Source organism: Silurus aristotelis, assembly GCF_946808225.1.
Source record: "Silurus aristotelis genome assembly, chromosome: 29".
Lineage (NCBI taxonomy): Eukaryota > Metazoa > Chordata > Actinopteri > Siluriformes > Siluridae > Silurus > Silurus aristotelis.
This window is the reverse complement of record NC_139602.1, coordinates 2,848,262-2,874,620: the sequence shown is the minus strand read 5'-3', so window position 1 is coordinate 2,874,620 and position 26,359 is coordinate 2,848,262. Positions and strand designations below refer to the sequence as shown.

The window sequence follows — 26,359 nt, the reverse complement described above, 5'->3', positions numbered from 1 at the left end:
TCAGTGTTTTTTACTTCACTGCTCATAATGTTATAATGTCATAATGTTACGCTTGGTTTATGTATGTGTCTGTACAATATGTGTCGTGAATATTTTTCTCACATTGGAATTATTTGAATTATCTTAGCTTTATCTTCTTCTTCTTCTTTCGGCTGCTCCCATTAGGGGTCGCCACAGCAGATCATCCGTCTCCATACCACCCGGTCCTCTACATCTGCCTCTTTCACACCAACCACCTGCATGTCTTCCCTCACCACATCCATGAACCTCCTCCTTGACCTTCCTCTTTACCTCCTACCTGGTGGCTCCATCTTCAGCATTTTTCTACCAATATAATTCATGTCCCTTCTCTGCACATGTCCAAACCATCTCAATCTCGCCTCCCTCACCTTGTCACCAAAACATCCTACATGTGCTGTCCCTCTAATAAACTCATTTCCAATCTTGTCCATCCTCGTCACTCCCAACGAAAACCTTAATATTTTCAGCTCTGCTAATTCCAGCTCCACATCCTGTCTTTTACTCAATGCCACTGTCTCTAATCTATACAACATCTCAGGTCTCACCACAGTCCTATAAACTTTCCCTTTCATTCTTGCAGATACCCTACTATCACAAATCACTCTTGTTACTCTTCTCCACCCACTCCACCCTGCCTGCACTCTTTTCTTTACTTCTCTAACACACTCTCCATTACTTTCCTCCACCTTCTCCACCTCTTCTCCCTGCAACCGCATCACTCCACTGCCCTCCCTCTCATTCACACACATGTACTCTGTCTTACTCTTACTGACTTTCATTCCCCTTCTCTCCAGCGCATATCTCCACCTCTCCAGGCTCTTCTCAACCTGTTCTCTACTCTCACCACAAATCACAATATCATCTGCAAACATCATAGTCCAGGGAGACTCCTGTCTGACCTCGTCCGTCAATCTGTCCATCACCACTGCAAACAGGAAAGGGCTCAGGGCCGATCCTTGATGCAGTCCATCCTTCATCCTGAACCAGTCTGTCGTACCTACTGCACACTTCACTGCCGTCACACTGTCCTCATACATGTCCTGCACCACCCTCACATACTTCTCTGACACACCTGACTTCCTCATACAATACCACAACTCCTCTCTCGGCACCCTGTCATACGCTTTCTCTAAATCCACAAATACACAATGCAATTCCTTCTGTCCTTCTCTATACTACTCCATCAACATCCTCAAAGCAAATAAGGCATCTGTGGTGCTCTTCCTCGGCATGAAACCATACTGTTGCTCACAGATGGTCACCTCTTCTCTCAGCCTGGCTTCCACTACTCTTTCCCATAACTTCATGGTGTGACTGATCAACTTAATTCCCCTGTAGTTACTGCAGGTCTGCACATCTCCCTTATGCTTAAAGATTGGTACCAGCACACTCCTTCTCCATTCCTCAGGCATCCTCTCCCCTTCCAGAATCCTGTTAAACAATCTGGTTAAAAACTACACTGCCATCTCTCCTAAACATCTCCATGCTTCTACCGGTATGTCATCTGGTCCAACCGACTTTCCATTCTTCATCCTCTTAATCGCTGCTCTCACTTCCTCCTTACTAATCCTATCTATATATTGCTTCACCAACTCCACATCCTCCAACCTTCTCTCTCTCTGATTTTTCTCATCCATCAGCTGCTCAAAATACTCCCTCCATCTTCTCAACACACTCTCCTCACTAGTCAACACATTTCCCTCTTCATCCTTTATTGCTCTAACTTGCAGTACATCCTTCCCAGCTCGGTTCCTCTGCCTGGCCAAACGGTATAAATCCTTTTCTCCTTCCTTAGTGTCCAACCTCTTATACAGCTTCTCATATGCCTTTTCCTTGGCTTTCGCCACATTCCTTTTTACCTGCTGCCGCATCTCCTTGTACTCCTGCCTACTTTACTCATCACTCTGTCGATCCCACTTCTGTTTTGCCAACCTCTTTTCCCTAATGCTCTCCTGCACTTCCTCATTCCACCACCATGTCTCCTTGTCTTGCTTTCTATTTCCAGATGTCACACCAAGTACTTTTCTAGCTGCCTCCCTCATCACTCCTGCAGTAGTTGCCCAATCATCCGGCACCTCTTCACCACCACCAAGCCCCTCTCTGACCTCTTCCCTGAACTTCACACTACACTCTTCCTCCTTCAGTTTCCACCATCTTATTCTTCTTTCAATCCTTACTTTCCTCCTCTTCTTCTTCGCCTCCAAAACCATCCTACAGACCACCATCCGATGCTGTCTAACTACACTGTCCCCCGCCAACACCTTACAGTCTCCAATCTCCTTCAGGTTGCATCTCCTACACAGAACATAATCCACCTGTGTGCACCTTCCTCCACTCTTATACATCACCCTATGATCCTCCTTCTTCTGAAAATACGTGTTCACCACTGCCATTTCCATCCTTTTAGCAAAATCTACCACCATCTGCCCTTCCACATTCCTCTCCTTAAAACCATACCTACCCATCACCTCCTCATCACCTCTCTTCCCTTCACCTACATGCCCATTAAAGTCTGCCCCAATCACCAATCGTTCTTTCCTAGATACACCATCTACCACTTCATCTAATTCACTCCAGAATCTTTCCTTCTCCTCCATCTCACAGCCAACTTGTGGAGCATAGGCACTGATGACATTTATCATCATCCCTTCAACTTCCACCTTCACAATCACCCTATCAGAAACTCTCTTCCCCTCCACTACACTCTTACTGTACTCTTCCTTCAGAATCACCCCTACACCATTTCTCTTCTCATCCACACCATGATAAAACAGTTTAAACCCACCTCCAATGTTCCTGCTCCCTTTCCACTTGGTCTCCTGAACACACAGCATATCTACCTTTCTCCTCTCCCTCATATCAGCTACCTCTCTACCTTTACCAGTCATAGTACCAACATTTAAAGTACCAACCCGAACCTCTACTCTCCTACACTGCTCCTTTTCCTGCCGTCTCTGTAGACGTCTTCCTCCTCTCCTTCTCCTCCTTCGGCCAACAGTAGCCCAATTTCCACCGGTACCCTGTCAGCTAACGATACCTGTGGCGGTCGTTGTTAACCCGGGCCTCAACCGATCCGGTATGAAATTCTCATTTGTGATCCGCATATTTGATTTGGCACATGTTTTACGCTGGATGCCCTTCCTAACGCAACCCTTCCCATTATTTGATGTAAAATAAATAAATTTAGTGATTCATCTTGTAATAATATACCAGATATTAGTGTTTTTTCAGTCATTGTGTGAACACGTAAGGTGTTCCTGGAGAGAGGGAGAGAGGGAGAGACTGAGAGGGAGAGACTGAGAGGGAGAGACTGAGAGGGAGAGACTGAGAGGGAGAGACAGTCTCTCTGTCTCTCTGAGAGACAGACTTTGCTTGTGGACTGGTACAATGAATTGATTATGAGGTGCTTATGAAGTATTTTAGAGAAATTTAAATCAATATAAGTTTAGCTGAGAAAATATTTTGTAAAAGCAAGCTCATTTATTGTAAAAAAAAAAAAATAGTAATAATAAAACATAAGGCATATGACAGAGTATTTGCTGAGTCGGCATACCACAGTGTGGGTTGAACTGATACTGTGAGAAAGAGGAAGCTATTCTTCCATCAGTCCCCATACTGCCTTTGCCACAGTCATGTTTCTAGGAGTGTTAATAATCACTCACCACCTTCTTGTGCAAGTACATACTGAGACAATTCAACAGTCACGTGATCAACAGTATGTCAGTATTTGAAATAATCTTGTGCCACTTGTTTGAGGAGGATGGACATATCCTAAATAGCTCCTTGCGCCTTGGTGGGTGTATTTAGTAGCCAAGTGACAGAAATATCATATACCTTGAAATTACACCTGGTACAAATTTTATAGCTACATGACTGTTTTTAAAAGTATCTACATAATGATTCTGTATATTATATACAAATAACCTTCTTAATTTCCTCACTCACAACTCAAATAATTTAATATTTTGTTAAAATCATAATTACCCTTGCTAAGTAATTAATAATTTTTACTCATTTTTTTGCAAAGGGAAATAATTGTACTGAAAAGATCACTTCAAAAATATCATGGGAAAAACAAATGTCTGACCAACAGAGGGCATCACTCATTTCATAAATTTCTTCCTTAGTTGTTCCACTGATTTTCTGTACACACCTTTATAGGTTCCCCTGATTTGTGTTCGTTTTCGGTTATTTGTTATTGTAATTAGGGGAAATAAAACCTTAATATTACTTAGAAGTTGTTTTATTTAATTCAGCTGAATGTTATGTGTAGAGGATATTTCACAATTGACATTGACACATTGCAGCTGTGCAGCTCCACCACAAATTCCTGCCAAACTGGGATATGTGAAAGGAAATGATTTTACTGTCCTGTAACCATCTAAAGAAATCTGGATGTCGATTTAAATCTAATAAGCAATTATCTGTAGACCAGATGTAGTATCAGATTTATGACACAAGATGATGCCGTAACTGTATAACCAACAAAATAATGAATCACATAAATATTTTAATTTAAACTAAATTAAGTCAATCTAAACTTTAATAACATGTCATTAATTGCAATTATACTTTTATAATTAATTCTCTAAGCGTTTTTTTACCTCAGACATGGCAAATTTCTATTGTCTAAGATTGTCACATGATCTATGTTAGAAGTAACACAATGGTGGTTGAGGTTTCCTGAAAGCAAAGTATATAAAAGAGCGACACTCAGGCAGTGTGACAGTATGTGTTTCATTGTGAAAGACTGGTGTGTGTGTGTGCGCAGAAGAATCAATAATGATGAAGTGCTTGTATCTTTTAGCTGTTGTGTTTCAAATGGCTGCAGGTGAGTAAAGTTATTTTCTATTAGAAATTAGATAGAATATTATACAGTTCTTAGGTCAGCTAATATTATTAGCTGTGCACTTCTAGTTAAATTGTCCAAAGACAGCAGTATTTTTTATACACACTTTTATGTCTAAGAATTGAGGAGACCATTTTGCTGGAGTATTGGATTTTCTCATTCCTGTCTACTACTTTCTTTCGGCTTCTCCCATTAGGGGTCGCCACAGCCGATCATCCGCATGTTTTATTTGGCACATGTTTTTACGCTGGATGCCCTTCCTAACGCAACCCTCCCCATTTATCCGGGCTTGGGACCGGCACTAAGAGTGGCTGGGGTTGGATCCCTGACCGGGGATCGAACCCAGGCCGCAGCGGTGAGAGCGCCGCATACTAACTACTAGACCACCAGGGGACCTTCATTCCTGTCTGATACTCAATATTCAAAAGATCGAGTTACTCAATATTCTTGGGGATTTTTTTTGTCATATTTTACATTTCATGATGCAGCAAATTTTTTTTGGAATTGGGTTTGTAGATTATGGATGTGAGGTTGATTGCTGTATTGAGCTGCATGGAGCCTCACTTTTTTTTTTGTCTAGGTTGTGTTCTCTCTGGTGATGATAGTACTGCAGGGGAAAAAGGTAGTTCAGTGCTGTTACCCTGCTCCTGCTCTGACCTGCACTCCAAACCTCAGAAATTCACCTGGGAGACCTACAGAACAGGACGTCTGATTAAAGTGTTAAATGATGAACACTACCGTGGCAGATATCAGCTGTTTAATAACATTTCTCCTGCTAATCTGTCACTACTCATATCTGACCTGAGAGAAGAAGATCAGGGAAACTACAGGTGCAGCACTGAGAAGGAACACAGAGACACTTGGCTTTTTGTTAAAGGTAAAACATTTGAATGCACAATAAAAGTTCATTTTCATTGTGAAAGCAGACTTGATAAGTTTTCAAATAAATTATAGATACATGCAGTATGTAACACAGTGTCTATTTACCATAATTAATGGGAAATTTATCTAGGAGTCATATTGTGACACATCAGATTCACGTTCTAATTGACAATAAATACTGATTATAGGAATCAGACGGACCTGAAACGTTGGACTGCTATCAGATGTAGATGTCATAAAGACCTACGAAGATTTTTATAAAATAATTTCTTAAAAGGAAATATTATTTCCAATTGTCAAAGCATTATTTTAAAGCTGCTTTGGGACAATTCCCATTGTTAAAAGTGCTATACAAATAAAATTTAATGGAGTTATTAGCTGAAATAAAATAATTAAATCTCATTTGATGAGATTATTTAAGATTTTGCAGTTATTAAAATGTTTAATAACCCAGTATAGGTTTAATGTTGAGTATCAGAGTCCTGATATTGGATTCATATAGAGAATTAAAACAGCTGGTTGTTACATCGTTTAAAAATCTCTTCAGGTTTGCAGCAGACGATTGTAAGATTTAAAATCTGTATTAGCTGTAAATGTTCTGTTTACAGGCTGTGAGCTGGTGAAGAAGACAGTGGTAGAGGAGGTGACTGGGATCACAGGAGAGTCTGTAGTTCTGCCCTGCGTCTGCACTGACCTACAGGACGACCCGAAGAGGGTAACATGGCATTTTATAAAAAAGGAGTCTTCAACCTTTCAGAAAATTTACCCTGAGCAGACTGGACATCACAGTAACAGAGTCAAACTGGTCAGTAAAAACCCTCCAGGAAACCTCTCTCTACTTATATCAGACCTGACTGAAGAGGACCAGGGAACCTACCGATGTTCTGTACAAGCTGATAGCATCCTTTTCAGTCTATCTGTTAAAGGTACATTATTAAAATGTCATATTACCAAAACAGTTACAACAAATAATTATTTATATTTAGTCATTAGTTTTAATCACTTTCATATTTTTTTTTTCTTTTAGTGGGAGGAAGAGAAACCTCGACACAACCAAGGAAAACAGGCACAACACTTATATCAGAAGAACCTCATTGTAAAACAGCAACCACTCCACCTCCATCATCCTCAGCAACACAAGATACTTACAAAACCTTTTCAACCACATTCCAACAAGTTACACATAATTTTGAAAGTAGCTTTTCTTCAGGTGCCAATTTTCTTTTAATTTTAATATTACAGAAAAACTTCTGTGTTTTTACATTTATTGATATTTTGGGTGTTCATTTACACAGTTATTGTCATTCTGATGGTTTTACTGCTGCTGATATCCAGTGTAGTTGCATTTGTTTGTTGGCGATGCAAAGGTAACACACACACACACACACACACACACACACACACACACACACACACACACACACACACACACACACACACACACACACACACACACAGATTTATATATCAATTAAACCAAGACTTGTAGAACTTTGATAATGGTTAATCAGGTCAGGTTTTTACATTGGTGAGCCAATATATATATATATATATATATATATATATATATATATATATATATATATATATATATATATATATATATATATATATATATATATATATATATATATATATATATATATATATTTAAAAACTATTTCTTTCTTAAAACAGTCATTGCTTTTAAGTCCAAATAGAACAGCATGCCTACTCACCTCACTTCTTACCACTAAAGGGTTCATTTCTGAGGATTTTTTTTTTTTTATGTAGGAGGAAGGTGTGTCAAGAACATCATTACTGACATATGTAAGGGAAAGCCAGAGGATAAGGTGAGTTTACATCCATGCATGGCCCTGACCTCGAACATATTTCTGTTCAATTATTATGTGGGTTATTTAACTTTTCAAATCAGTCATACAGTAGTCTTTTTCATGTTCTACGTAAACAATTTTTACATTTAAAAAGTATTGATTTTATTGTCACTACATGATATTGCACTACTGTGATAAATAGAGAATGGTTTTCTCCATTCTAGCAATGTATTCTAGCAATGTGATTTCGCCGATATCGGACATGCATATATTTAACATGAGTTCATTATGTGTGAATAATGCTAACTACGCTAACTATCTTTTGTTCAAAATGATCAAAAACAGCACTTTTGGTTTTCTGCCAAAGGATGATGATATAATGATTTCAATCCAAAAAGATTAAAATATATATTTGCATGTAATTTCGAACACTTTAAAATATACAGTAATGGTAATAATAATAGAAAGTGATAAATCAGGCTTAGATTCGATTCAACTTTATTGCCATTATACATGTACGAGTACAAGTACAAGGCAATTAAATGCAGTTTGGGTCTAACCAGAGTGCAATAACAGGATATACAGTGTTTACATGATTTACATCAATTAAATTAAATGGTATTATAGGACTATAAACAGTAATTTACAGATGTGTATGTACTATGAACATAATATACAGATGAATATATATGAACTATGATCATAATATACAGATGGCTATTACTATAAACAGATATTTATAGAAGGATATGTACGATGAACATAATACAGCAGATCAGTAGTGGACATCTCAGCCATGTGAATATAAGACAGCCAGGTTTTTAATGCATAATATTCATAATATTGTTGTGGAGAGTTTGTTGTATCATACTTTTTCATGTGTTGTCTTTTCTCAGATTATGTCTGAAGATGCTTTATTTACTACTGTCACTTACACGTGCTACTCTACTGACGCACATTAACACAGCCGAAGCAGCACGTTTTCATTTCATCTGTGGAGAGAAAACTGAATATTCCAGGATTATAACAACCTCATCCACAGTAAATATAGACAAATTGTTATATGTCATAGAAATAGTTCCTGATAGTTGATTGATAATCATTTTAATTGCATTTTGAATATTATATCAGGGTAAGAAATAAAAGTCCAGAAGGCTGTTGCCAGCATGCTGTTTTGTGTAAAAAAAAAAAAAAAGACTGATACTGAAGTTCTTGCTTGTGATTTGTGAGTAAAATAAAAAGATCTATTGTAAAATCAAATCTTGTTAAGACTTAATGTATTTCTACTTTAGCTTTTATAAAGATATTCATAATTGTTGCTTGTATTTTTATTTTCTTTTTTTGAAAGCACACAGTTACCACAAGAGAGCTCTAAATGGATGTGTGGACCAGATTTTTTTTTAAAGGCACAGAATAAACTTATTATTGAAAATTCTTACATTTTATGGGTTTTTTACACACACGTGACCCACCGTGACCCTGAGCAGGATGAAGATGCATGACTGAATGAACATGGAGCAAATCTGCATTTATGGGAAACTGCTGCATGTTATTAGAGAAGACAATAGTTCTAAAAAAAGAGATCATTGTTGATAAAAAAAAATATGGAACCATCTATAACAAAATGTATTCTAAGGAACGTATGACAATGTGCATGTTGAGTGTGTAGTATTGCATAATATACACTGTGCATCGCACAATATCAGTTAACAGAAGCTATGAGAGAGCGGAAGTAGCCATTCTCCTATTCGGCCCCTGGCCACAGTACTGCAGTATATTCATGTGTTATCTCCGTGTGTGTGTGTGTGTGTGTGTGTGAGCATGCTAAGACCATACAACAAAGTCACAAAGAGCAACACACACAGAAATAGTTTTTCCACGTGTTTAGCTGAAAAAAGGCAGTTTTCTGAGTGACCAGTTTCAGTATGATATCTTGCTTGTAAAGAGGAGCCTTGAGTAACTTGAGCACAAGGAGAAGACGGATTACTGTTATAACTTCCATCATCATCTTAACATCCTCAACACTGGCTAAAACTACCAAGCAAGCTTAACAATGTCACATGGTGTAATTACAAGGTGGCTTTTTCAGTAAAACTAGTCTAGGATGCTTCTTGGTGGATGTATAACAAAGGTAGCCAACAAAATATATAACTAACTGGTTATTGATGTTCCCCAGCATTATATATAGCATTAAACTGATCAATTAAGATGTGAGAAATTGCAGTGGTGTAAGGAAAACAAAACATTTTGCCATATACTCAAAGACACTGGCATCATACCACCCTGTTGCTGTTTATTTTCCTATAAATAGTAATCTCTCATATCTCAGCCATCACAAAGTTTTTCTGTTAATGCAGGGCTGCTGGGTTTTCTTACAAATAGAGCTGGTGTTGAAGGACCAAATGAGGTTCTGAACTAGGAGAAAGGATCGGGGCTCCGCACCAGTCTGTCACCTCCTCTCTGATTTCTTGCTGTTTCTGATGAGACCTATTGCATTGGTGTTACTGGTTATTGGTTATGTGGTTTCCTTGAAAAGTCCCCATTTGTTCTCTGTATTTTCCATTGATGGTTATTCAGCTTCTTTAGTGATTTTTTAGTAGAGAAAGTAATGAAACTTAAACATCACGTAAAAGATTGTAGTATTTTATTTAACAGATTTTATTTCTGGATTATTTTTTTTAAATAATATTGTCACACTTTTAGATCTGTATCAACTATATGTAGACCAGCTGTAGTAGCAGCTTTATGGCACAAGGTGTCACTAATTAGTCATAAATGTTCAATAAATACCTTTTTTTATTAAAGATAAAAAGAGGTTGATACTCTAATAAATCATGCTTATAATTGCAATTATACTCCAACAATTATTATTATTATTATTATTTTAATGATTTAAGCTTACAGCCAGCTTCTAGTGCTTCTCAGAGAAGGCAATTTCTTTGTCCAAGACTGTCACATGATCTTGTGTTGTAATTTCCTGAAAACCCAAGTATATAAATGTGACACTCAGGCAGTGTGACAGAATGTGTGTTTTTAATTGTGAGAAACTGTTGTGTGTGTGTGTGTGTGTGTGTGTGTGTGTGTGTGTGTGTGCAGGAGAATCAGTAATGATGAAGTGCTTGTATCTTTTGTCTGTTGTGTTTCAAATGGCTGCAGGTGAGTGAAGATATTTTCTATTTTTTATTACAGAAAGCAGAGAGAATATTATACAGTTTATAGTTCAGCTGCTTTGTGTTTGGTTGTTGTACTTTCTGTTCAGATTGGGTTTACAGTAGGCCGTAGTTCAGCCCTGTTCCTGAACAACCACCCAAACACTGTTTTTATTAACAACATCTTTACTTACTACAGTGTTATAATATTAATAGCTGTGCACTTCTATTTAAATTGTCTAAAGACAACAGTAATCTTTATACACACGGTAAATCTACTCATCATGCCTTGTGTTATAAAGATGAAGAGAGGTGGGATAATGAATATGGAGGATTCTATGAATTTCATGCGTATGAATTTCACACCTCTTTCTGCTGCCACTCTTTCACTGACCACCATCTTCACTTCCTTTATCATACCTTATTTATACTTTTTTTTTTACAGATATAAAGATGCATTTATCAACACTGTGTTCACAATTTTTAAACTCATACCAGCAGTCGGACTGAGCTGTGTATCAATTTCATTATCTTTGACTTAATTTGTGTACCTCCAGCTTGTTTTTTTCACGTTTACACTGTTTTCAAAACCAATTAGTACAAGTTCAAAACCAAAGCAGCACCTTTTAAAAGTGGGCTTCTAGGAATCTAGTGGTGTCCTCCCTGAGTCAATCCACCTCTCAATACCATCATTATGACACCACAGCTATTGCAAGCATCAGTACTATTCTGAAATGAAATATAACAGAGCAGGAAATATAGAGGTTTATAGGTTTCTCATGCAGCGAGAATGACTGCCATTACTAAAGCATTACCCCACTGAACCCAATTCAAGTCTCATTTCACTGCAGCCACAGCTGCACCACCTACATAATTCACATACACTCTGATATATAAGTTATTGCCCTGTAACTTGTGCATCACTTCTTTATTCGGGTCTTAGCTGTAAATAGATGTGAATTACATACCTCTTTCTGCTGCCTCTCAGTCACTGACCATCATCTTCACTTAAGATATGTCATGCCTTAGATACAGTTTATTACCACTGGATTCTTGCATGTTTTAATACTGTATGCACATATTTTTTATTATTTTGAAAAGGAAAAACTATCATTTGAAAGTAAATTAAATAAAACAAAAATGGTACATTTTACTGAGCAAACAAAATGACAGTTAGTGGACTGGCTTAGATATATTTTGTGTGTGTGTGTGTGTGTGTGTGTGTGTGTGTGTGTGTGTGTGTGTGTGTGTGTGTGTGTGCGTGCTATTTAAGGGACTTATAATAAAATTTCATGTAATGTTTATGTTTCTAATGTATAAGGAAAAGATACCCATAGATACCCATATATTATTTAATGTATTTTATTTTGATAGTAATTTGTTTCAAATTCATGATGGGTTTAATGTATAAAATGTGATTTAAAGTAATGTTGGTGCGAATACAAAAAAAAATCTTCTTTATCTGCTGTGATTAATGCTCAAGAAGGCATGTTGTTCTGTCATGCTGACAAACGAGATCTGAGATTTAAATGTACAGAAACTTTTACTTTTTTCCTTCCATTTTTTTGTATGTTGTCTTTTTAAAAGTATTTTACTCCATATTGTATTCAGTAGATTGTGATGTTTTGTGTGTTTGTTTCTGTAGGCTGTGCTCTTTCTGGTGAAAAAAGTCACACAGCAGTCACACAACACAAAGGTGGTTCAGTGCTGTTACCCTGCTCCTGCTCTGACCTGCACTCCAAACCTCAGAAACTCACCTGGGAGACCTTCAGAACAGGACCTCTGACTGAAGTGTTAAATGATGAACACTACCGTGGCAGATATCAGCTGTTTAATAACATTTCTCCTGCTAATCTGTCACTACTCATATCTGACCTGAGAGAAGAAGATCAGGGAGACTACAGGTGCAGCACAGGATTACAGGAACACAGAGACTTTAAGCTTTATGTTAAAGGTAAAACATTTAAATACACAATAAAAGTTGATATTTATTGTGAAAGCAGACTTGATGATCCTTCAAATGAATTATAGTTACAAATGTAATAAAATATTTACTCCATTTATCATAACTAAAGGGGAATTTAAATTTAGGAGTCATATTGTGACACATTAATATCAAGTTATAAATGACAATAAATACTGATTATAAAAATCAGACTGACCTGAAACTCTGGACTGCTATCAGATTGGATGTGACAGATTTCTCAGTCTAATCTATGATTAATTATAACAGATAAACATCTTTATAAACATTAATAAAGGCTTCAGTCGATGTCACTGTCACATTGTTTTGTGAATTTGAATGTAAATCTATAAAAGTTAAAGTTTATGTAAATATCTGATACATCAGAATTATATGTTAATGTGACATAAAACATTAAACCCCAAACTCACTGTAATTTACAGTCAGAGAAAATCTACATAACACACTTTACATAATGATCTAAAGAAAGTTGACCTGGAAAACGTCATAACACCTTTTAATGTCTACAGAAATCTGTCACTAGACGAGGTGTTATAACTTAACATTCACACTGAGAAACACAGTCTGTACATCAGCTGACACTTTCGGAAGTACATGTCTTTATAAATGTTTATTTAGCTTCATGTCAGTTGTTATGAAGGGTTTATGTAGATGTCATGTAGCCCTATGAAGATATTCCTTAAATAATGTCTTATATTTATTTATATGATGATGTGAATGACAAACACTTTTTATATTACCTAATATATTGTTTTTATGAAAGGTGAAGTATCTTATATGGGATTATTATTATTATTAATAACTGTACAAACTAATATTAAAGATTATTGTAGATTCAGCAGTTATTTAAATATAAAGAACCCAGTATAAGTTCAGTGTTGGGTATCAGAGTCCTGATATTGGATTCATGTAGAGAATTTAAACAGCTGATTGTCACATCATTTAAAAATCTCTTCTGGTTTGTAGCAGAAAATGTTGTGATTTACAAACAGGGAATATTAATAATTGCAGTATTTCTATTATTACCTGTAAATGTTCTGTTTACAGGCTGTGAGCTGGTGAAGAAGACAGGGGTAGAGAAGGTGACTGGGTTCATAGGAGAGTCTGTAGTTCTGCCCTGCGTCTGCACTGACCTACAGAACGACCCGAAGAGGGTAACATGGAAGTTTAATAAAAACAACTTTCAGGAAATTTACCCAAAACAGACTGGACATCACAGTAACAGAGTGAAACTGGTCAGTAAAAACTCTCCAGGAAACCTCTCTCTACTCATATCAGACCTGACTGAAGAGGATCAGGGAGACTACAGATGTTCTGCACAGGCTGATCACAAAGATCTGAGTCTGTCTGTTAAAGGTACATTTTTGTCATTAATGACTGTGAGCATGTTTTACTCCAGTGTCATGTGTCATATTACTAACAGTGATAAAAAAAAATCATTAGATATAATAAGTTTTGTGATTCTGTTCAGTAGGAAGAAGAGAAACTTCAACACAATCGAGAAAAACAAACAAAACACCTCCATCAGTACAGCCTGAGAGTAAAACAACAACTTCTCCAACTGCATCAACACAAGGTAAAAAATTACAGAATGAACAAACACTCAACACAAACACAGTCGCCCTAATTTTCACATTTTAGTCACAAACAAAAACGACCTCTTTTTTATAATGTACTCAAATATTTGTATTACACAGTTTTGTGTATTCATGTGGTTTTCTTTCTGCTGTGATATAAATTTCTTTCTGCTGTGATATAAATGAAAAATTGGTCTTTCTTTTAAACAGGATTTGTCATTCTTTTTTGTAGAAAGAATAGAAACTTCAACAGATTTGAGGGACACAGACACAACAACTTCATCACAACATCCTCTGAGTAAAACAACAACCTCACCACCTGCATTATACTCAACAAGCAAACTGGACCCATATAAAGACCAACCACACAGCATCCTCCTTCTAGATGCCAAAACTTTTCATAATTAATTAAAAACACATCAGTATTATTACATTTATAAGAAATACATTTTATTGTGTTTTATTACAGTTTTTGGCATTGTGGCTGTTTTACTGTTGGTGATAAACGGTGTAGTGGCATTTATTTGTTGGAGACACAGAGGTACGAAACACACACAAAATGTTATTGTGGAGGTTTTTGTGAGTCCTTATGAGAATAAGATCTGGGCAGTTTAGTCGGTAATAAATAAGTCAGTCAGTAATATAGTCAGATGTTTGCACTTCAAAATTAAATCTTATGTAAGTTGAAGCAGAACAGCAGCTTCCAAACTTTACCTGTAATAAATACATAGTGAAATTCTATAGGTGTGATTTTTAAGTGTTTTCTTTTTAGGAAGAAGAAGTGGAGAGAATTTGATTACTGAAGAACGTCCAGATCGTAAAGTAAAGCAGAAGGATCAGGTTAGTGCACATGCAGGCTTTAGTTCAGCTGCATTTTTATCATTATGGGTCATCACAGAGTCAACAGTAAAAGACACAGAATTTATATTTTATTATGTATAATTTTCATGTTCTGTTTTTCCTCAGACTGTACCTGATGTCACTTACTCTACTGTATCCCATGTGAACACAGCTGGAGCAGCACGGGTCCAGATCCTCGATGGAGACCAAACTGAATACGCCAGCATTATAACAAACTAATCCACAGGGAAAATTGATAGAATAATGTTGAAAATGTATAGTATGTTTTGCTAAAAAAAGTTCTAAAAAAAAGTTCTAAGATGCGATACATTTTAATATTTTTTATTTTTTATTTTCTCATGATTACAAATGAATTTTCTCATGATTTCGATATAAAACGCACCGGGGCTCCTCCACAAGCCCACACCCGCTGGCACGAATGTAATAGTTATTATTCATGATGCTGCTTCTAGAACATGCTCTTATGCCGAATACACAAAAATTAAATAGGGATGATGAGAAAACATACTACTTTGCAAAGTAGAAGTACACAAATAACACGAGTAAATGTAATTTTTTACTTTCCACCTCTGTTTCTGCAACACAAACTTACAGCTAATGTTCAACATAGGGTGCTCCTCTTCCTCCATCACTTGGGATACAGCTCCCAGCCCCCTGTCCATGGTGGCTATCAGTAAAATATAAAAGAAGAGAAGTCAGGGGAATCCAAAAGTGGCTCAACACAGAGTACAACTTCTCCCTGAGTGAAAGCCTCCTAACATGACTTCATCCACTGGACCTATCTCATCTAGCAAAGTGCCTTGATTGTTATCTCAGTTTTCCAGCCTATTTACATGCAACGCTTCCTTACAATTGCAGCATATTGTCTTAATTCTGGACAAATACAAACATGCTGACTGTACTGTGCCAGAATGTGACTGACCCACTTAAGAACAGCCTATGTTAAGTCAGGGTACTCCAAGCAGTTTGGGGGAATCTCTTGTACCTTGAGCAGGGCGTCCTTGAAGAGTCCCTCTAACCCTGCACTTTGTCTGTATGCTTAAAAAGTTCCACATGACCCTGAAATCCCAGCTTTCTGAGGGCATTGTGAAGTCTGGCTGCCGGGGATTCACTGGTGTGGATGGTTATGAGGATGTGGTAGCTCAATGATTAAGGCATTGGATCCTTGATCAGATGATCACAAGTTCAAATCCCAGCACCACTAATCTGCCACTGCTGGGTTCTTAACCCTCAACTGCCTGGTTTTAAGGGTGTCTAACAAATGTCATAAATGTAAATGTGTACCCTCTGGTTGTACCAGAGTAGGGAATGAGTAAACTGGAGGCAGGTCTGGGTAACAGAGGTACACATGTCTGTATTTTAATCCTCTTTTTCTCATTTGTTCCAGCTCTACACTCCATTCACAAACTTCAGAAACCCTTATTTCCTTTTTTAAAGAGGATTACGTTAGAAGGTCTTTTTTTCTGATTGTTGTGTGAAAATCCTGTTTCCACTGTATGTGTGTGAAATAATTTGTTGAGGTTTATGTGATATTGTTCTTACTTAGTGTGCAGTTATTTCTCTGTATTACACAACCTGGATTTACTAATGCTGTGAGAAACAGGAAGTAGCTATTTTCCCATGCTACCGTGGCCAAAGTCATGCAATTTATGCCAACTTGAGTAATGAAGTGTCTCATAGTGGTTATAAACTTTTCTAGCTTATACACTTACACTCTTTGCAGCAGCTATGATATTTAAAAACTTCCATCATTTTTGAGGTGTACTGTACTGATAGGCAGTTAAATGCAAAAATGTTCATGCAATTTGCAGTCCTGAACCATTGTAGGAGGATCTTTTTATTACCTACAGTCCAATTCATTCATCCATAGTTCTTGAGTTGCTCAGTAACCTCATGAATCTTTAAGCTGTTTATGTAGAAATCAACAGCCATAAATGTATGAGGCCTTCACCCACAACCTGCTCATGCCAAGGAACAAATTTGCTTCTTTGAACCAAAACCTGCCTATGCCAGGGGGCAAAATCGTGATATCATGTGTGTCATGTATTGATGTTTTCTAATCACTCTATCTTTTTTTACCTGTTTTTCATTAATTTTTTTGCTTAATGATTTGGATTATCTGCCTGTTTATTTAATAAACACTCTTACCTGAATTTACTTCAGCTTCCATAATCCTGCATGCTTTTAGCACACATTTACATAATACATTTTAATATACATATAAAATGTAAATAGAATCGTGGAAAAAGTGATGCAAGAGATTTTCAAAATGTGGCAGTTGAGTTTTCCTGAACACCAAAGTATACAATATAAAGAGAGTGACACTGTGTGTGTGTGTGTTTCAGTCTGAGGTATGGTGTGTGTGTGCTGAAGAACAGTAATGATGATGTGCTTGTATCTTTTGTCTGTTGTGTTTCAAATGGCTGCTGGTGAGTGAAGAGAGAATATTATACAGTTCTTAGTTCAGCTGCTTTGTGTTTATTTAATGTGCTTTCTGTACAGATTGGGTTTACAGTAGGCCGTAGTTCAGCCCTGTTCCTGAACAACCACCTAAACACTGTCATATGTTTCTCATTTAGAGTTTTTATTAACAACACCTTTTATTACTACAGTGTTATAATAATAATAAGTGTGACTTCTAGTTCAATTGTCTGAAGACAGCAGTTATTTTTATACACAAGGTAAATCTACTCATCATGCCTTGTGTTATAAAGTCATTTTTGAGACCTGTTCAGCTTTGATCATGTGGATTTTTTCTTCCTCATTAACTTCAGTATAAATGTACTGATGAAGAGAGGTGGAATTATTAATGAGGATTCTACAGTGAGATTATTTTACATCTTTATAATACTTACAGTGTATGTTTTTACACATTTACTGAATTACATTTCTCACAATCTCTGTCCTATTGAATCTTTCTTCAATAACTCATGTTAAGTCTAATAGAAAAGTTATTTTCCTTTAAATATTAAGTCAATTCTTTATTCTGATCTCAGCTGTAAATAAATGCGTGTGAATTTCACACCTCTTTCTGCTGCCTCTCTATCACTGACCACCATCTTTACTTCTTACATCATGCTTTAGACATAGGTCATCATTAAGTGATTAAGATAAATTGCTCCTATTTATGCTTGTGTGTGTGTGTGTGTGTGTGTGTGTGTGTGTGTGTGTGTGTGTGTGTGTTGTTGAGAGAGTCTTTGCTGGTAGAATGAGTTGGTTTGGTGTTTGATAGTTATAGTACATTATAGCTTATAGAGCTGCACACTGACAAAGTGTGTGAAAGGTATTCAAAAAAAGTAATTATAATATTAACAATTGTGTTTGAGCAATAATCAAAAAAGGAAGCTGATTGGTTTAAAGAAGTCTGGACATTGTGTAGCATTACTTTCTCCAAATGAACATTATTTTCAGATTTAGTGTCTATCCACAGCTGTCTAATTACAGGTGTTTCTGTGGAATTTAAAAGAAAATAATACACACGTTATCTCAAAATATTTTGACACACACAGTAGCTAGGAGCTGGGCTGGAAAGCAAGAGATTAGCATTAAATGTAATGAAGCCTAAATATTTTCTTAAACTATATGTTAAAAACTCATACCTTATGTAGTATTCAGTCATTAGTGATTGTACATTTGTTTCTGTAGGCTGTGCTCTCTCTGGTGATAATAATTGGTTAAAAATTACAGGACATAAAGGTGGTTCAATGCTGTTACCCTGCTCCTGCTCTGACCTGCACTCCAAACCTCAGAGATTCACCTGGGAGAGCGACAGAACGGGACATCTGACTGAAGTTTTCAATAATAAACAGTACAATGACAGATTTAATCTGTTTAATAAAATTTCTCCTGCTAATCTGTCTCTGCTCATATCTGACCTGAGAGAAGAGGATCAGGGAATCTACAGGTGCAGCACTGAGAAAGAACACAGATTCATCTGGCTTTATGTTAAAGGTAAAACATTTAAATAAACATAAATATACATTGACATTCATTGTGAAAGCAGAGTTGATAAGTCTTTGAAATGAATTATATATTTGTAATCAAATGTCTACTCCATTTACCATAACTAAAGGGAAATTAATCTACAAATTGTATTGTAATACATCAGTAGCAAGTTATAAATTACATTAAGTAAATGGCAGGCCTTTAGTGGTGTCCTACCTGAGCCAATTCACCTGTTAATACCATCTTTATCATGCAATGGCTATAGAAACCATCGATATTATAGAGAAATACAGTATACAGTATGAGTCTTCACGAGAGCGCCGCGCCGCCACAGAGTCTTCACGAGAGCGCCGCGCCGCCACAGAGTCTTCACGAGAGCGCCGCGCCGCCACAGAGTCTTCACGAGAGCGCCGCGCCGCCACAGAGACTCCACGAGAGCGCCGCGCCGCCACAGAGACTCCAGGAGCATGCTTTCCCGCCACAGAGTCGTCACGAGAGCGCCGCGCCGCCACAGAGTCTCCAGGAGCATGCTTTCCCGCCACAGAGTCGTCACGAGAGCGCCGCGCCGCCACAGAGTCTCCAGGAGCATGCTTTCCCGCCACAGAGTCGTCACGAGAGCGCCGCGCCGCCACAGAGTCTCCAGGAGCATGCTTTCCCGCCACAGAGTCGTCACGAGAGCGCCGCGCCGCCACAGAGTCTCCAGGAGCATGCTTTCCCGCCACAGAGTCGTCACGAGAGCGCCGCGCCGCCACAGAGTCTCCAGGAGCATGCTTTCCCGCCACAGAGTCGTCACGAGAGCGCCGCGCCGCCACAGAGTCTCCAGGAGCATGCTTTCCCGCCACAGAGTCGTCACGAGAGCGCCGCGCCGCCACAGAGTCTCCAGGAGCATGCTTTCCCGCCACAGAGTCGTCACGAGAGCGCCGCGCCGCCACAGAGTCTCCAGGAGCATGCTTTCCCGCCACAGAGTCGTCACGAGAGCGCCGCGCCGACACCTCCGGTCACAGAAGGCGAAGTGACTCCTCCGAGTCCCTCTCCAGACGACGCCCCATCCCAGAGCCCCTTCCAAGGCGACATCTCGCCCACGGAAAGCTCGGCTCCGCCCCAGGACCTCCAAGAGAGCTCCGCCCAGCTCCAGGTCCCTCCACAGAGCTCCGCCCAGCTCCAGGTCCCTCCAGAGAGCTCCGCCCAGCTCCAGGTCCCTCCAGAGAGCTCCGCCCAGCTCCAGGTCCCTCCAGAGCGCTCCGCCCAGCTCCTGGCTCCTCAAGAGGGCACGACTCCGCTCCAGGCTCCTCCCGAGAGCTCGTCTCCGCTCCAGGCTCCTCCCGAGAGCTCGTCTCCGCCTCCGAGCGACCCCACGAGCTCGTCTCCGCTTCAGTGTCCCAAAGAGAGCTCCACTGATGTCGTGGACCTCCAGGCGAGCCCTTCTCCGCTCGTGGATCTCCAGGCAGGCTTCACCTCATTTCCAGGCTGCTCAGTAGGCTCCGATCTGCTCCTAAGGGTCCCAAGGAGCGCCCCTACGCCCAGGGGTTTCCCTGTGCACTCACCCGGACTCCAGGACTGCGAAAGGGAAGTTGAACCGCTGCCCCCGGGTTCCACCGACGGCGACGGCTTACCCCACAGTCGGCTCGTCTCCAGCGCCCGCAGAAGGCGACGGCTCGTCTCCAGCGCCTGCAGAAGGCGACGGCTCATCTCCAGCGCCCGCAGAAGGCGACGGCTCGCCCCCAGCGCCCGCAGAAGGCGACGGCTCGCCCGCAGAAGGCGACGGCTCGCCCCCAGCGCCCGCAGAAGGCGACGGCTCGCCCCCAGCGCCCGCAGAAGGCAACGGCTCGCCCCCAGCGCCCGCAGAAGGCGACGGCTCGCCCCCGGGCTCCGCAGAAGGCGACGTTTCGCCCCCGGGCTCCGCAGAAGGCGACGTTTCGCCCCCGGGCTCCGCAGAAGGCGACGGATCGCCCCCGGGCTCCGCAGAAGGAGACGGATCGCCCCCAGGTCCTCTTCAGGACGACGGCTCGTCTCCAGCGCCCGCAGAAGGCGACGGCTCGTCTCCAGCGCCCGCAGAAGGCGACGGCTCGTCTCCAGCGCCCGCAGAAGGCGACGGCTCGCCCCCAGCGCCCGCAGAAGGTGACGGCTCGCCCGCAGAAGGCGACGGCTCGCCCCCAGCGCCCACAGAAGGCGACGGCTCGCCCCCAGCGCCCGCAGAAGGCGACGGCTCGCTCCCAGCGCCCGCAGAAGGCGACGGCTCGCCCCCAGCGCCCGCAGAAGGCGACGTTTCGCCCCCGGGCTCCGCAGAAGGCGACGTTTCGCCCCCGGGCTCCGCAGAAGGCGACGTTTCGCCCCCGGGCTCCGCAGAAGGCGACGTCTCGCCCCCGGGCTCCACAGAAGGCGACGGATCGCCCCCGGGCTCCACAGAAGGCGACGGATCGCCCCCAGGTCCTCTTCAGGACGACGGATCGCCCCCAGGATCCTCTGACGGCGACGTCGGTCCTCCAGGTCCCTCTGACGGCGACGTCGGTCCTCCAGGTCCTTCAGAGGGTGGTACGACGTTCCTAGTCTCCGCCCGGGATGTCCTCCACTCCCCGGTCATTGTCATGGTTGGCGTCCAGTTCCGGTTCCCCGCCATGGAGGTCGCTCCGGCTCCAATCCCCGCCAGGGCTTTACTCAGCCTCCCGTCAGCACCGAGGGCGTGGCTCCGTTCCGGATCCTCCTGCAAGGTGTTGTCCCATGCCGGCTCTCCGCAGAGGATGCTCACCAGGCCTCCGTTGCTCCCAGGCGTCTAAGGAGGCCTTCCTCGGAGTGCCCTGGCCCGCCTGGCATAGGTGGGTTTTGGGGCGTCAGGTGTCGCCCCTGGAGGGGGGGGTACTGTCAGGGATTCACCCTGCCACGCCCCCCTCTGTAGCTGTCAGGGATTCACCCTGCCACGCCCCCGTCTGTAGCTGTCAGAGATCCACCCTGCCACGCCCCCCTCGATAGCAGTCACGCTGCTTCCCAAGATTACCGACAGCTGTGGCTCATGAAAGATCAGACTACATAAACTCACGTTCTTGAGTCACAGGCTGTCGGTCGTTATATTCTCAAGCTGGACGATCGCGTGGCTGCTCGACCGCCGGCTGTATATGCGAATTCCACTTCCGACTTGGATTACTCATTGCCGAAGGCTTTATGGATTTTGCTTGGGACATTCGAACTCATAGCGGACAACGCGTATCGAGCGGATGTCTTTGTTTGTTGTTTTCAACGGCTTATGAGTGTTTTTGTGTTGTACGGTTGTTGAAATAAAAGGACAATGATCGGACTATATCGGCTTCCGCGTCTGCAGCCTGACAATAACAGAGCACTGTATCACAGACCGTATGTCACGCAGTGAAAATGAATGCCATTACTACAGCAAGAAACCCAGTGAACACAATACAAGAATACAATACGATCTCATTTCACTGCAGTCAGAGCTGCACCACCTGCATACATTTTTTTGCATTTTTTTTTCTTGCATTAAGGGTTTCCTGGGGATTTGAAATAATGGCAAATTGGATGAGATTTTTTTTTAAAGCATAACAACAGTTTAGAAATGTTTTAGCTGATCTTTCACAATGTCCAGGTTTTCTGGAAAGGTCAATCTTGTAGATGACCTTAAAAGTATATCTGCAACCAAATAAATTTCTTTCTGCCAAAATTAAAAACAGTTATTATTAATCTACATAAATATATGAGCATGTGCAATTGCTGCTACAGATGGGCAAGGAGCATGGACGAAGGGCGATTTAGGTCCCGACGTGTCAGAGAAACCTTCTGAGGGACTGCAGTTGAGTTGTTTCAGAGATCAGGCTTGGAGGGAAATAGCCGTGTCGCTGTCCCTGTTGCCTAATGGAGAGAAGAAAGGGACAACCAGCAGTCAATCAAAATGGAGCTCAGCTCTGCTGTCACCTTTAATACTCTTCCGTTTTCTGCTTCAAGTTGCCAGTCATGTTTCATTTCTCCACCCGCCCTCCTCTTATGTGCTTCACGGCAGTCCACAAAATAGGTGCTGAACTGGCGCTATCCGTTCAGCACCATGCAGTTGTGTTCGGAGCATTCTTCTTCTGGTAGGCGGGAGCTAGATTCCCATCATCACACTACATATACATTAATAAAGACTTCAGCAGATGTCACTGACAAAAATAAAGATTTACATTAAGAATTTAATAAGTTAAAGTTTATGTAAATATCTGATACATCGGAATTATATGTTAATGGGACATGAAACAATAATCCCAAACTCACTGTAATTTACAGAGAGAATCTACATAACACACTTTAGGTAATGATGTCTTTCTGTTGTTTCTTTATTTAGCTTCATATCAGTTGTGATGAAAGATTATGTAGATGTCATGGAGCTCTGCATTCAAAGCATTCCTTACATGCATTCAAATTTTAGTGTTTTTATGCAAGGTGAAGTATCTTACTTATCATTTCCAAATGTAAGAAAATCTTAAAGTTAAATTAAATGTTGAACATTGATATTAAAGTTGAATAACAATTGAGCATGTATAAAAATAACGGAGTTTAGTTTCAGTTTTGCATATCAAAATCCTGATATTTTAATTTATAAAGAGAATTTAAACAGCTGATTGTTACATTATTTAAAAATCTCTTCTGGTTTGCAGCAGAAAATGTTGTGATTTACAAACAGGGAATATTAATAATTGCAGTATTTCTATTATTACCTGTGAATGTTCTGTTTACAGGCTGTGAGCTGGTGATGAAGACAGGGGTAGAGGAGGTGACTGGGTTCATAGGAGAGTCTGTAGTTCTGCCCTGCGTCTGCACTGACCTACAGGACGACCCAAAGACTGTAACATGGGAGTTTAATAATATAAAAATTTACTCTAAACAGACTGGGCATCACAGAAACGGAATTAAACTGGTCAGTAAAAACCCTCCAGGAAACCTCTCTCTACTCATATCAGACCTGACTGAAGAGGACCAGGGAACTTACAGATGTTCTGTACAGGATGATCACAGAGATTTTAGACTATATGTTAACGGTACATTTCTAAATGAATGACTGTGAGCATGTTTTACTCCTGTGTCATATGTCATACTACTAACAGTGATAAAAACAGTAATTATTTTTTTTTTATGTTTTGTCATTCTTTTCAGTAGGAAGAAGAGAAACTTCAACAGAATGGATAAAAACAGACACAACAACTTCATCAGAACAAACTCGGAGTAAACCAACAACTTCTCCACCTGCATCATCCTCAATGACACAAGGTAAAAATACAGAAAAGAACAACATAAAACTCAACATAAACACAGTCTTGCTCCAGCTGACATAATTGTCATTTTTAGTGTGTTTTTAAAAACAAATTAAATGTGTTTTTCATGTGGTTTTCTTTCTGCTGTGTCTTTTGTCAGTGTAGTGGCATTTATTTTGTGGGGAGCAGAATCAAACACACACACACACACACACACACACACACACACACACACACACACACACACACACACACACACACACACACACACACAGCATAGTTTTTCATAGGTTTCTAAAACCATTTTGGTTTTATAAACATAATGAGATATTGATGAGATACATTCTCAACAAGACAAAGTTATAAAGCAAACACTCAGACTCCCACTGCCTGGTATAACTTTCCATTGTAATCCCAAGTGAAAAAAACAATATTATACACATCATTCTATTTACTCACATTATACGTAGATGTGCTTAATCACACAGTTTCTTTCTTCCATTGGTTTTGCTGCTGTTGACACTCAGTGTAGTGGCATTTCTCAGTTGGGGACACAAATTAAACCCTTATTTATTAAACTTACAATGTGGACATCACAATTCAGAATGAACTTAACCACATCATTTAATTCAGCTAAATGTTTTTGCTGATACCTTTTGTTGAAAACTTCTCTTTGAGATCAGATCAATGAAAGGCAGTCAGTCAGTAAGTAACCCAGATGAGGATGGTTTCCCTCTTGAGTCTGGTTCCTCACAAGGTTTCTTCCTTATGCCGTCTCGGAGAGTTTTTCCTTGTAACAGTCGCCACCGGCTTGCTAATCAGGGACAAACTTACTCATAAAGAACATATTCACTTTTAATCACCACATTATCTGTGTAAAGCTGCTTTGAGACAATGTTCATTGTTAAAAGCGCTATACAAATAAAAATTAATTGAAATTGAATTGAATTGAATTAAGTCTGTCTGTATTTCTGTTCGTTTGCAAGAATTATGTTCCTTTTACTTATAACCACTGCAAAAAAAATTTAAATATGTATATAAATTTAGTTTTGTTTTACTCGGTGTTATTATTGAGGTGTAATTTCTGAGATCTTTTCTATTTAGGAGGAAGACGTGGAGAGAACGTGAATGTTGAAGGACATCAGGACTGTGAGGGAAAGCAGGAGGATCAGGTTCGTACATGTACATTAACAGTTCTATCAGATATATTTTTGCCTTTAGAGCTTTTGTTGTGTTTGTGATACACACACATGAACCACACATGCGTTCATTGAACAGTGAGTGATAAGAAAATATTAGTAACAATTATTTTGATAATCGATTGACTGGCCGATAGTTTTTCCGATTAATGTTTTTAAAAAAGTTTTTTAAATGAGATGTTTTGATTAATATAACTATATAAAAACTAATTCAGAATATTAATGTATAAAGGTGTACTTAAAAAAAAAGCAAAAGCCACATATTGAGATCAACTATCTTTAATTTTGACATTTTAAAGCTTGTAGTCGCTGCTTGTTGAGAACTGCACAAGGGATTTCTCCTTGAACAAATGTACTAATGCTGGGTTGAGTATTTGAGTATGCAAGCAAAGCAAAGATGAAGAAAAACGCAGCAAGCTAACAGTCTTGAGTAATAAACAGGGAAAAAAATATGCATTGGTGTACAAATGCATAAGCATTCGCTAAAAACCACAACAGTGACTAAAATGTAATTGTTTACTGATGCTGTGATTTACTGTGTTCTCTTACCTTCACACTAATCTGTAATTTGAGCAGTCCAACAAATCGATCAAGAATTTCATTATCGATTTGTTGTTGCAGCCCTAAAAATATCTTCTGCTGCTTCTATCAGAACAACAAAAAAAAAAGATTCAGATTTAGAGATTTGTGCCGTCAATACTTACAGTCACAGTCACTGGTTGTGTGTTATGTGAATAGTTATTCGTTCTGTTTTTCCACAGACTGTACCTGATCTTGTCACTTTCTGTATTGAATAACACATTAACACACAGCCGGAGCAGCAGGGGTCCAGATTAACACTGGAGAT

The 26,359-nt window shown here is 39.9% G+C and overlaps 2 protein-coding genes across 2 annotated transcripts in view; both read left to right on the top strand.

The window, feature by feature from the left end:
• LOC310722481 (uncharacterized protein) overlaps positions 1–26,359 on the top strand; it is a 211,760-nt gene that overhangs the window by 46,755 nt on the left and 138,646 nt on the right. The window contains exons 7-10 of the mRNA XM_083534929.1: positions 10,663–10,722; positions 18,783–19,088; positions 23,801–24,100; positions 24,216–24,329. Coding sequence (XP_083391055.1) covers positions 10,663–10,722; positions 18,783–19,088; positions 23,801–24,100; positions 24,216–24,329 — 780 coding nt within the window. The remainder of the gene's footprint in view (positions 1–10,662; positions 10,723–18,782; positions 19,089–23,800; positions 24,101–24,215; positions 24,330–26,359) is intronic.
• LOC310722608 (uncharacterized protein) lies at positions 4,781–8,968 on the top strand. The gene is made up of 5 exons (XM_083535192.1): positions 4,781–4,852; positions 6,780–6,962; positions 7,048–7,119; positions 7,526–7,584; positions 8,463–8,968. The coding sequence occupies exons 1-5, from the start codon at positions 4,804–4,806 to the stop codon at positions 8,526–8,528; spliced, it is 429 nt and encodes a 142-aa protein (XP_083391318.1). The 5' UTR covers positions 4,781–4,803; the 3' UTR covers positions 8,529–8,968.

Excerpts from the sequence above, each read along its gene's own strand:
- LOC310722608 (XM_083535192.1), top strand. The coding sequence starts at position 4,804 with ATGATGAAGTGCTTGTATCTTTTAGCTGTTGTGTTTCAAATGGCTGCA. Across the intron at positions 7,120-7,525 it reads TGTTTGTTGGCGATGCAAAG|GAGGAAGGTGTGTCAAGAAC; the intron begins GTAACACACACA and ends TTTTTTATGTAG. Across the intron at positions 7,585-8,462 it reads AGGGAAAGCCAGAGGATAAG|ATTATGTCTGAAGATGCTTT; the intron begins GTGAGTTTACAT and ends GTCTTTTCTCAG.